Source organism: Emydura macquarii, unplaced genomic scaffold, assembly GCF_026122565.2.
Source record: "Emydura macquarii macquarii isolate MOO-44397 ecotype Brisbane River unplaced genomic scaffold, CSIRO-AGI_Emac_v2 contig_968, whole genome shotgun sequence".
NCBI classification, from domain to species: Eukaryota; Metazoa; Chordata; order Testudines; family Chelidae; genus Emydura; species Emydura macquarii.
In genome coordinates this window covers 14,555,853-14,569,040 of record NW_027131105.1, presented here as the reverse complement: position 1 = coordinate 14,569,040, position 13,188 = coordinate 14,555,853, and the positions used below count along the sequence as shown (strand labels likewise).

Genomic DNA, 13,188 nt, shown 5'->3' with positions numbered 1-13,188 from the left:
TCCCGCTGCAGGGAAGGGGGAAGGTTACAAAGGGCTGTGAATCAGTAAAGCCTGCTGTCCACGCTGCTCTTACATGCGCGCTCATCTCTGTCAGCCACCCCAGGGAGCCCCTGGGGAAACAAATGTTAGCTCCTTTGGGCTCAGCTGCTCCTGGGTCAACTTGGCATTTGCCCGTCTTTCCATGACTCAACCGGAGGGAGGCCAAGCCAGCCTTTTGGTCTTTCCAGAGCTGCCGGGAACTTCTCCTTGACAGTTACATAGAACAAGGAAGCCCAACACGCCTCCTGAAACCCTGCAGAGATAGCCAGGGAAAGTGGGTGTGTGGGAAAAGTGGTGGGGAAAGCGGCCATCAAATCTTCTCCCAGGCCAGGAGTCTGACACCACATGTTAGTGTTACACGAGTACAGCCAAAACCTCTCTCCTGCTTACACCCTGCTTTTCCTTTACACACCCGTATCCATCGTAGGAGCTGGAAAACCCCTTCTCATTCCTTCCAGGATCTGCCTTCTTTGTGGTTGACCTACATTAACAATTTAATCAGGGCAATGGGCCAGATGAGAGCTCGCAGGCCATTTGCAGCTCTGGTATCCATGATTGTAGGATCTCCCTCCTCCCCCCACCCAGAAAAAACATGTTCTCAAGGGATGGAACTGCAGCTGATTTCAGCTCTTTGCCTTTGTGTGTAAATTACTTCCATGTTTGTGCACCAGGGGCAGTGCCAATGTCAGCAGAGCTCTGGGGACAATCCAACAGGTCTGAACAGATACAGTTGTGACAAATGTTTAGAAATCACAGTCAGAGACACAGACACTAGAACAATATTCCAGAAAGAATAGCGCCAGATTCTCCATTGCCTTGCACCATCATTTACACCTGTGCAAAGAGGGTGTACAACAGGTCCATCTGGATCAGGTATTGCTGTACTCCCAGTCTGCACAAGTGTAAAAGACACAAGGTAAAAGGCAGGGGAGAATCAGGCTCTGGGTTTGGAGCAGGTTCACTGCTGTTAAAGATGGATGGAAAAGATGTTTTTTAACAAAAAAAAATTAATGCAACATCTGAATCAGCTGGCAGATTCCCATGAGAGGAGCCAGGTGGATTTCAAATTCACAAATCAGCATCTCCTAAAAGGTGAGCTGAATGGCTTTTTATCCCCTCATGTCTGAGATCAGGGCGCTGAGCTGTTTTCTCCTACAACAGCTGATGGCATCACTAACACCCACGACAGAGCAAGGAAGCTGCTGCATTCCACACACTGATTGACGGGTCGCGATTGTTACAAGGGAGACAGATTTCTGACCTCAGGACTTGGCAGTTAAGTAAAGAGGCGGCTGATTTCCAATCTATTTGTCATGGTCAGAGGCTACACAGAAGGGTTCTGTGCATGTCCTGGAATCCCAGACAGTATTTGTATTTCAATGTAAAGATGTTCTTTAATAACAAGGACACACACACGTACATAGCGGTATGACTTTGCACATTAAAAGACTGCACAAAGGAGCTATTTAACCCTCCCAACTTCTCCTAGCCCCACCGCGGGAATCTGGTAAGTGCATTTTTATCATCTGTCCTTTTTAAATGAGGGAATGTGCAGACAGATGAAGTCACTTGCCCCAGAACAATGTCAGTATTCCTGGGGCCCAGGCCCATGCCCAGTAGACCACTATGCCAAGCTGCCCCAGTTCCTCTTTAACATGTGCCCCTCTGCTGGGCTGACTGAGTAGCTGATGCAGAAGGGCACGCCAGATTGGCTAGTGAGTTTACATGTCAGTTAACCCAAACGTTCCCAAACCACAGCCCACAGAGAGCCAGCTAGTCGCATGGTGGACGCGCCTCCTTGTTTCAAGCTATTAAACTGCATTAAAAGAAACCAAACATCCATTAAACACTTTGCTAGTATTAAGTGCCCAGTTAATCAATTGCTATAGTAGTTGCCAGCGGGATGTGCTGTGATGGGAATGGGAGGGGAGGCAGGGCTTGGGCTATGGCAAATGGGAGTGGAGGTTCCTAGCAGACATTCTTCCTATGAAGCTGTGCTTTGCCCTGTGAAAAAGCTTGAGAAGCCCTCATTTAATCAGACAGTCCTTTGGGAACACAAGCAGCACTGGCACATTGAAAGGGAGGAGGAGTCATAGAGAAGGGAAATTTGCTGCCTCGGGGCAAAAATGGGAACGGAAGCCTGGGCAGCAAACTATACCTCCCGAGTGGGCATTTCTCTTGCACTACACCACTTTCAGCTCATGCATCATCATGGGACACAGGACTAAGGGGATACAAATCAGATACACACACACACATCTCCCCCTGTTCCAGACAGGCTGGCAGAATAATAATACTCAGCACATGTATGGAGTGCTTTATAGCTTCCCAGTGCAGTGCAGGCATTAACTAATACAGCACCACAGCCCTGGGAAGTAGGTCGGCATTACCACCCTTTGATAAAGGAAAAATGAGGGGAAGGGACATGCCCAATGTCACACAGTGACTCAGCGGCACAGTCAAGAGTTCCCCACTCCCAATCCCTTGATCTCACCATTACAGACCATTTGGTGCATCAGAACAGAACAGAACAGCCTCCCCGGAAGATACAGCGTGGAATAATTACAGTAGTGCCTCATTCAGAACGCTGGGTTCTTTGACACTCCAGCCTGCCTGCTCCTCTTCAGCTTGCGCCTGATTGTTCCCTGCAGCGTACCCAGTCTAGACAGAACTGACTCAAGCGACAGGGCTCCCACCATATCTCCCAAGACTCAGCCTAATCCTATCTCACTGACTTTCCTGGTTATCAGACTACGATTTCCTTTAGTTAATTTCATCTCATCCTGACAGTTGTACCATCACATACCGTACTAAACATTCCTCTCAGTCACAAGCACCTGGGGGTCTATACGGTCCAGGGTATTGGGACAGGGATATGAGCTTTTTCATCTCTAGTTCAAGTGTTTGAATCCAGCCCCAGCCCCAGACAGCAGTGACAAAGTCATTACACTCACTCTTCCCCCAGCTTCTGTCGATATGCCCCATTCCTGTGCTATAGCGCTCCCACTGGCTGATCTTGGACTGGGGTTGATGAGCTCCAAGGGGAGCTGGAACCCATCCTCTTTGGGGAGAAAGATTTGGTGGCAAAGTGGGGCCTTCAAAGAGGAACCCCTGAGAATTCAATTTCCAAGCTAAGCAGCATCCAACATGGATACACAGGAGATCTATGCACAAGAATCTCTAGCCATCTGCTCAGGCTTTCTCCAAGCTGCTCCTCTAAACTCCATTTGCCCCCATTCATACAAACCAAAACCACCAAGCTCCCACCCCAGCAAGAATGCAGGGGCCTGTCCATGGGCTCAGAAGTATGTGATGTGATGTCACTCTCATGTGTGTGCTCCCCTTGACTGCATTTCTGTAGGAATGGTACAGTTGCAGCTGTGTCCTATTTTTCTGTAGTTGATGACCTCAACTTCTTCCCTGCACTATGGGGACGGCAGTAATGTACGTTGTGTCTCGCTGGGGCTCAACTGCAATTCATCATTATTTTATCTGCTGGAATTTAATTGGATCCTATCAAACTCTCCTGATACTCCCTTTTCCCTTTAAACACTGCTGCAGGAAAGATAAATGTAGGCGCTGCTAGGAGAGAGCGCGTAGTTTTTTCCAATAACATTTCTGGGGTTGTGGGATCCAATCCTCTTTCACTCTCTGTGGCTGGTTAATTAGAGATACATATACTGTAGGTGTGCAGCACTCATCATAGGGCATGTGTGTATGATTTATGTTCCCCTATAAATACATTCTAGGCCCAGTAAAATATCATCACAAACACCATGAGACTTGGCAGTAACACTTGGGCTTTGATTTTACATCTCCTCTCTCTTTTACCATTCTTCTCCCCCCACATCATATTCAAGTTCCTTCCCTCAGACTCACCCACCTCCAGAAGCCTGAATTCAGCATGAATGGAGCCCAAAATATTGTCAACAATCCGAAGACCCTTGGATTTAGGTCTGATCAAAGCCTAGGACCATCAAAGGCGACTGCAAAAAGCACAAGCCAAACGTTTGCCCAAATCCGCCGGAGCCTTCTGACACCTGGCCTAGTATTAACAATGGTGAGATCCCACCCTCTCAGCCTCCCCTGCCCCCCCAGTACTTGCAACACCATGGTACCATAAATAGCCTGGCATCTCATTTAGCACAGGAGGAAGGGTCAGTGTCTGGAGTCAGGACTGGTTTTGCTAATCTCTCTCTCCGCAGCCCTGGGCAAATCCCTTAATCTCTCTGTGCCTCTGTTTACCCAACCATTCATGGGGACAATGCTGCCAACCTCACAAATGTTGGGAGGCTTAGTTAGGGTTTGCAAGTAATCTAAGCTTCTCCGCTGGCACGTGCTAGAGCGGGGCATAGAAAGAATAAAACCAAACACACTTACATTCTGGATCCCTCTTCATTTCAGGGAAAATGTAAAAGAATTCCTAACAATCAAACCCAGTAAGCATCTGCCCAGCTCCCCTCACTGCCCTTCCAATCACAGACCACTTTGCCGCCAGGATAAAAAGGCATTTATGTTGGCGGATGCCTCTCCATGCAAGGAACGCCATGGTGGAAGGGACAGAGTTCAAAGAAACGATGGCTGGAAGCCAGAGATAAGATGCATGAAGGATGAGTGACTCTTCAACTGTGAGTGGGGGGGCGATTTAAAGAGAATATCCCAAAAGGGTTTTCCACAGTTGATACAGCGGCTCATCACCAAGCGTGGCTTTTGTTAAAGGGAAAGAGTTCAGGCGTTACATGTAACCTCAAAGCACCAAGACTACAAACCCAAGTCTGAACAGAAAGGAGAGCAGGAGTTTATTCCTGTTTTAAAATTTAAAGGGACAGAGTGTTTCTAGAGCCATAGAGACTGACATGTCACCTTTGAAAGGAACATTCCCCAGATCAAAAACTTGGGCCAAATCCATCCCAGGTGTAACGCCTTTAACCCATATGGGCTACATGAGAGAGAAATTTGGCCCCCTATAATAAAAAAAAATGCATTCTACAGATACAAGTGGACAACTGACGGCAGTGGGATTGGGGGAATGCGAAATCTGATGATTTACCTACACACATTTAAGAGACTGTATCGACTGTGAGGACAGAATATTTATCAGCCTTACATTTCATGCTATTTCACGAGCCTGCACACACTTGCCTGCACGGCTAACTTTACTCTCAGGTGCGTTTGCAAGATTGAGGCTAGGGTTCATCTCACACTTTTACATTCCAAGGAGTTTTAAGTCACACAAAGGGTATGTATCTCAGTGTCAGTGCACCACTGTGCCTAACAGGAAAGCTGAAGCGTCTGTGTCCCTTTAAGGGTTTTAATTAATCAATGGACTGTATTTAAAATTGACATGCAAAGAACTTTTTACAAAATTGAGTTTGTGCTCTTTTTTGTTCTTTATGATGAATTAAAAAAGCCCATGAGTGGTTTGTTTGTTTGCTTGCTTGGGTTGTGGTGGGGGACAGGAACAGGGTAAAGTAGGGTTTTTTCTGCTTGCTTTTTGATCTTAGCAATACCAAGAGTGTCAAGTTGGTGTCCCTTGGTTTAGTTGGAGAATATGTTAAATGTCTCCGAGATTGTGTATTGTCAGCTTTCATACCTTACTGAATGGAGTGTTGAATCTTTAACAAAGATGTCTTTCTTCAACATAACTAGTCATCGGAGTTAGGTGTTATGTTACCAAAATGAAACACAAGACGAAGATGAAGCATCTCTCGATTAAAAATGACTTCCTCATTCAGCCCCTCCTTCCACCCCCTTCATGAAAGCATCCCTCATCAGGAAAGCACTTAACCCATGTGTAGGTTCCACAAAAGTCATGGAAATTAAGCATGTGTTTAAAGACCTTCCTGAATCAGAGGGCTCAGTTACACAACGTGCAGTCTCTGGTGATCTCAGCATTTCACTAGTTCTCCAGTCACTAGAGTGTCCGCAGGCTAGACAAGACCAAATTTCTAATATTATTATAAACAAGTCAAATTTAAACAAACAAACCAACCAAAAACTTTCCAGCTTTCCTTATACATCACAAAAAAACAACCCAGGGCACTAGCTCAATCCTCCTCCTCCTCCTCCTCCTCCCCCCCCCCTCCCCCCCACTGCAGGTCACCGTAAATTATACTTAACTGCATGGAAGTGTGAAGTGTTATCATCAAGCCAGATGGACCGACAAAAGATAGAGGAGTAAAATTACAAAGAAGTGTGAATTTTAAGCACCCACACTAAACAGGCTGGCTCATTGCCTGCAAATGTTAAAACAGGCACTGAGTGTACCCTGAAAGTAAAGACAGGTCCTGTCATTTGAGAAAGATTTCTCCTGTGCAGAGTTAGAAGGGGAATGAAAATGGGATTTACAAAGGAATTTCGGTTCAAATCTTAACACCACGGAGCTGCAACTGACCAACCGCAAAATCTGAGTGACCTGTAACTCAAGGTCAACTTGACCAATTTTCTATACCTGGCACACAGGCATTTTGCTTTGCTGTCAGGGCACATCTGATCATTTCTAAGCTCCTATGTTCCCATATTAACCAAATGCAACCTCTTTGCAACCTTAATTATAGAGATGTGGACTCTAAATCAGAGATGCAGCGCTGGTCAATGGAGGCAAGCACTGGACTGGGACACAGGAAACCTGGGTTCTGTTCTCCCCTCTGCCACAAAGCTGCTATGTGACCTTGGGCAAGTCCCTGCACACTCTCTGTGCCCATGTCACTTCTGGTCTATCCAGCTTTTCAGTTCTTTGGGGGCAGGGACTACTTTTAAACCAGGTATCTGTAGAGTGTCTAACACAATGACCCAGCTGTAATACAAATAATTGACAAGACTGGATGGTTCTATAGGTAAGCTTTGTAAAACACATTTGTGTTTCAAACAAAGCCTGCTGATTGGTTCTAACGTAAAGGGCCCTCATGTTCCTTTAAACAAAAGCTCTAGGCGCAGCGCAGTTAAAGCACCGTTGCTGGAATGCACAGAGCTGCTCTGAAAATACAGAAGCTACCTTTTGCCCCGAGCTTTTCCCTTTGCCCTTGTTCGCAGGCAGTAGAGGAATGGGGAGAAATTAGCAGAGATTGTCAGTAATCCCCGTCCCCAAAACCGCACCCGCTCCCCCCCCCCGTCACAGCCGCATCTCTCCCAGGCTTTGCATTTCTATAAACAGTCTTCTCCCACAGGCTGTGTAACAGATACAACCTTCAAGACCCATTAAGCCAGCGTTCCCGCTACCGTTCAACCATGCCATTTATTTTTATATCGTGTCCGTCAGTACACAGCATCCCAAATCGCTTTAGAGTGAGCTAAGCCAAACCATACACTACAAAGAAGGGATGGTTTGAAGAGAAGATTCAGAGAGGAAGCGCCCAGCCCTCTCAACTCCCATTGAAGCCAGCAGGATTGAGGGCAGAGAACCTCACTGGATCGGACCCAAGTGAATAGATTCTGCGTCTCCAGGGGAGAAGGGGAAGAACAAAGAAAAAGAGTGAAAGCCCCGGAAGGGGAGACAAGACCCTGATGGAGGGCTGGACTGAGCTGGCAGGAGGGAAGCTAGGGACAAGGAAGTGGGATGGAGATCAGAGGCACAGAATGAACAGGTGAGGAAAAGAGAGGGCAACAGGGTAGTCCTCAAATGGGAAAGGTTAGGGGGCAATAAATCCTCAAGGATGAATAGCCACCGTCAGGCTGGGAGATCACCTACACCCAGCAACGTCCCTGCTTCTCCTTTCACATTTTCTGCCAGGAGCAAAGCAGCCTGGCTTCCTTCTTGCCCTGTTGAGAGCAAACCTTGCTAGATCTCTGGCAGGTCCTGGAGCGCTGAGGGGGTGCAAACACAGAGCTGCCCTGACTGTCTGGGAAGCACAAGGGCAAGAACCCATCTCTGCATGGCTGCTCTTGGAAAACACCCCGAGGACTCTGGGGAAGGGGTAGCGCAGCAAAGGAAATGTTGGCTTCAGTGATCTGTGATGTGTGTCCTGATCCTGCCAACACTCGGCCGCGTATGTGACTTTACTTATCCGAGTAAACCTATTGATCTTTACGGGACTACTTGCATGAGTAAAGCCAAGCCTGTGAGTAAGCGATTGCTGGATCAGGGGCCATATGGCCTTTTCCTATGCACCAGCTGCATCTGCAGCGTCTTTCCCCAAAGAGCCACAGCTAGTGTGCTGGATGGCTAGCCGCCGATGGACGTGGCTGGCACACTGGGAGCGTGTCTCTGCGTTGGGCCCAGGCTCTTGCAGTCCTAGGAAGCCCCCATTCCTGCCTCCTCCACAGCTGACAAACAGCTCCTCCAAAGCACTTGCACAGCCAGGCGGCGGGAAGGAATCCCCCAGCCTCCTAATCAGCCCCATTTCAAGCCTTGCGAACACGGGCGGCTGGGATGTGATTAGGCCGCGCACAGGAGCCCCGGTGTTGCAGTAACAGCCCTCAGATGGCTGAGCAGGTATTTTGTGTAATTGGCCTCCTGCGGGGAAAATGGCCATTCAGTTGACCTCTTAAGAATCTGTTACGAGAGACGGAACGGCAGAGCTACATCACTGTGCCCAGAACAGGCCTTCCTCGCTGGGCCGAGGGGGAGCAGTCTGATCTCTCACTCACACACACACAGACACACACACACACACACACACACACTCTTCGTTCAGGTTTTCTTGAGTCTTTTAAAATGAGGCTATGTTTTGGAAAACAGACTGAGCCAACCAGTACGAGCTCATGGGGAGGGAGAAGATGGGACCTGATGTGGCTTCTCTCTCTCTGCGGGGCAAAGCCCTGGTGGAGGACAATCTGGCAACGGCTCCCCAGAGAGGATGGGCAAGGTGGGGCCTGACCAGCCTGCTCCAGCTTCCTCTCTTCTCCCAAACGCAGTTCAAGCATCTCTCTCTCACCTGGAGAACATTCTTCACCCCTCCCTGCACCCAGAACCTCGCCAAGTGGCCAAGAGGGAAATGGCGGAGACGAGAGACGGGTTTAGGGCTCCCCGTGAGGAATGGAGGGCAGGATTCAGGGCTCGCTAGCTATCTGTGAGGTGGGGATTTAGGGCTTGTTAGGCGTGTACAGCATTTAGGGCTCAGCAGGAGACAGGTGGAAGGCAGGGTGGAATTTCGGAGATCTCCCCAGGATGGAAACTGTGATTTGAAGGAGCCAGTGACCCTTTGAGAATTTGAAAAGCGCTATCTCTAGAGCCCGTTTGTAGCTCATCTTCACAGTCATGTCTCTGTGTGGGGGGATCTCTCTAGCTCTCTCTCTCTCATGAAAACAAGACCTGGGCACCTTACAAGTTCAGCTGCCCTTGCTGCTTCCCTCTGCCCCATGTCTGCCCCTCTCCTGAATGCATACACCTCTGTGTACAACTTCATGCCGTTTCCACAGCTGTGAGCAGGCTGTGCTCCACGCCCAGCCTCCGCCCAACACACATCCACTGGCTAACTGTCCCCTCCCTTTACTATTAATTTATACAACAACAAAATGTAGATCTTAACCTGAGTTTTCTCCCATGCAGTTTAGTTTCTTCCTGCAGGGTCCCTCGGACCCAGCCTCAGTTACCTTTCTACCAGAAATTTGTGCAGACATTTTATACTGCTGGGTCAAGTTCCAGGCTGAGTCAGCAAGCAAGGGCATAGCTGCCCTGCTTACCACCAGCCCGGAGCCCATCCAGGGAAGAGTGCAGCTGCCCTGCTGCCCTCCAGCCTAGGCAGACCATATCTGATAGTTTAAGTGGCAGGTACCCGTGGGCAGAGAGCATCTCCTCTGCTCCCCAACACACCATGTACATCCTGAGTACAGAATCCTCTTTGCCAAGCTCCCTTTCCCAAACACAAACTCACAAGGGGAGAGAGACGCAGACAGACACACTGATGTTCTCCAAGCCCAGCCCATCAACCCCCCAGCGAGACCTGTGAGGGGGAGAAGAGGAAGGAAAGGCTGTTTCAAGCAAACAGCAGCTTTTCAATAGCTTTTAAATGTCACTTGTGCAGCTGAAGGATGGGAGAGCTGGGAGCGCAGCTCGCACTGGGCTGCAAACAAGTTTTACGGCAAGAGTGATGGAAAACAAATTTTAAAAGGATTAAATCAGAGAGAGAGGACAGGCCATTTTCATGCAGATGAGGAAAGGTCAGTACAGAGCCTAGTACAGGAACCGTAGCAGCAGCATTCCCTAGAGGTGAATGGACAATTAATACTTTAGATTTGTCCGTTTGCAGCATCAGCACTCTCCGGACAGAAATTCACCAAGCAACATGGGACACACAGAGCTTCCCAGAGGGACCAGGTGGCCTGGTTATGAAAGTCACTCTCCTCCTCCTCCCATCCAGGGGCAGGACTGATTTGGAAGAGCCAGCCAGCAAGAGGAGGGGTGCATTAGCAGAGTCCTGTGTGGGGAACAATGGGGCTGGTGGAGGTCTAGACAGAGGGTGCACTGGCAGAAGAGATGGGGATGGGCTTGAGATGCACCTTCAGAGCTCGGGGAGAGGAGGTTGGACTAGCAAGGGAAGGATTCAGTGTTGAGGGGCGTCACTAGAGCGGTGTGAGAGAGCTCAGGACTGGAAAAGCAGAGGTGCTGTAGGGCAGGAGTGAAGGGCAATGGTAGAGATGTGTGGAAGAACTCACGACTGGAGTAGCATCAGGGGCTGCGAGTCAGGATCGACAGCCAATCGGCAGAGCTGCGTGTGGGAGCCCAGGATTGATGGGCATCAGCCAAGCAGGCTGGGAAAGTGTGACTGGGCATGTGTGCGCACATGTGAGTGTGTGCAATGCTGCATACTATAAGGAATTAGCTCAGTTCCACTTGTGAAAAGGGATCATTTGGTATTAGAAGAAACCAAATGCAGATGGGGAAGGGGAGGAAGGGGGAGCAGAGCTTCAAACTCCAGCCCAGTTGGCTCCAGCCCAGACTACTTTCTTTGGCTTTCATAAGCCAAATTCTTTGGAGCTGCTCATAAAGCATGGGAGGGTCCCCTGAGGTCGGGTTTAGCTCCACAGCAGAGGAGGAAGGGGTGATCCTCCACGGAACAGTCTCTCCTTGCAGCTGGGAGGGGAAAGACAGGGAAAGGAAAAGTCAGGAAAAAGACTGGTGGTGGGTGGGCAGGGGGGATACAGAGTGTAAGGAGCTGGAGAAACTCTCCCAAGGTCCCACAGGCACCATGAACCTACATTTGCCACCTGTCAGTCAAGCATGAAAGAGATAAAAGCCAGTCAGGGAACAAGCAAGGCAGCTAAGGCGACCTTTAATCGGTAGAGTTTGTGGGTCAAAGCTGAGAGGGAATGACCTGGAAGCGAAACACATTCTGGCTGGAGAAATGCCTGGGAGGCGTCACAGACACGCTGCAGGCGTGGTGTTCACACAGAAACCCTGGGATGGAAGAGCAGCCCAGGCCCGGCAGGGCAAGGCGGGACAGGAGCTGTGAACTCACCGAGGTGTTCTGGCACTGGATGCTGGTGCTGTTGAACCGCAGAGCTGTGACCCGGGTGGCACTGCCGGGGATGTGGAAGATGCATTCATAGTTGCGCTGGCCGGACTGCGGCTGTGGCAGGTTCTTGGCCGTCAGAGTGATGGGCTTCACCACGCCCACGGGGATGTAGATCTGGGTGGAGGGCAGAATCTGTGGGCAGTCCTGCAGAAGAAACAAACAGCAGGCTATGAGCTATTGAGTCAAGGCACAGAAACCCCCCAACCTGGGAATGCCGGTCACTGCCAGCCCTGAGATACTCCAGACCTATTGAAAACACACCCACTGATGGGCCAGGAAAATACCACGAGAGAAGCTACGCAGCTGGAAGGGCAGGATCCTGGCCTTCGTGAGCAGCCAGCCCATGGGGTCGGCAGGAATTCATGGTGGCTTTGACCAAGCCCTGCATACTCTGCAACATGCAGAGCCTCCATTCTGCAGCACGGCCCCCTGGTTTTCACAGCACCCCAGTGTGGCAGGCTGGGAATTCTGTGGCAGCTTTGGGCTAACACAGAAATGGGACCATGTCAATAGCCTCACGTCACTCAGTCCAAGGTTGCATCTGTTCCCCACTGCCTCCACATTTGCCATTTTTAATGGGCAGTGGGATACAGCTGTACAAACTCAACACACAACAATGTTGCAGACTGCTGGGCCAGCAGGGAGAGTGTGGGAGGCAGGTTGGGGTTGTGGGATGAGCAGGTTAGCTGCAAGTTTCTGGTAAAATGATCAGCAGGGAAGTAGGTTTTGAAATGTTAATTGTCATCATTAGGTTTCAAAGTTAAACACACTGAAGTGCACTTCTCATGTTGCCCTTCTCAGAGCTACTGTTTCAGGCTGAGGGGCAGACACCACTGCATCAGTTTCCTTAAGTTCACATTTGGAAAGCTTTTGATCCACTGAGGGCTGGAAAGCTGAGCTTCTGGAACACATTTCTGTGGCAAGGGGGCGGATTCTGCAGCAAGTTCTGGCTTCCCCCTTCCCTGCTTTCCTCCCACACCCCCAGCTCCTGACCACCACCTGTCCAACCAAGAAAAAGCGCAGGCAGGTTTAGAGCCCATCAATACGTAGGGAAGCCAGAGGAGGTGCTGCTGAGTGGTACCAGGCCACTTTACCCTGCACAGTCAGTGCCACACACCACTCAGCTCTGTCACGCGCTGTGCAATACCTCCAGCATAGAACAGCACTGACACCCCACCCTCCATACCCCTGTGAGCCTGCCGGGCACCTGTTCTCACTCCTGAGCAGCCCGATCTCTGGGGCAGAGCCAGGTCCACTGTTTTCTCCCCAAAGACACTGCAGGGCACCGCCAACTCAGTCTAGCAGCCTAGGGAGGCCTCTGAACAGCACAGCCACCAAACCAGCTTGCACTGAGCCCATCTGTGACCTGCCTGCTAATACAGGGCTTCCCCTGGAGCATTCCAGCGAGTAAATAGATGCCACCTGTGCCAGGCATGGACAGCTACAGCCAGCAGAGCAAAGGACAAGCGAGCCTCTAGGAAGGAAGCTGCTCTTCATTGAAGGCTGCAGATCTACTTAGAAAACAGAGAGGGGAAACTGAGACTAAACACTGGCTAGGACCAGGCACAGGGCAGTGCAGGCAGGCAGAGCACCCTCCCCCCCATACACAGCCCTAGCAGTGTACCTTCCCTCCAGACCCACAGCCCCCCTGCTATTCCAGTCCTGGGCCCCACACAGCCCTGGCAGTGCACCTGAC

The 13,188-nt window shown here is 50.0% G+C and overlaps 1 protein-coding gene across 1 annotated transcript in view; it reads right to left on the bottom strand.

Moving 5' to 3' along the window:
* PLXNA1 (plexin A1) overlaps window positions 1-13,188 on the bottom strand; it is a 253,854-nt gene that overhangs the window by 74,295 nt on the left and 166,371 nt on the right. The window contains exon 10 of the mRNA XM_067544295.1: window positions 11,436-11,636. Coding sequence (XP_067400396.1) covers window positions 11,436-11,636 — 201 coding nt within the window. The remainder of the gene's footprint in view (window positions 1-11,435; window positions 11,637-13,188) is intronic.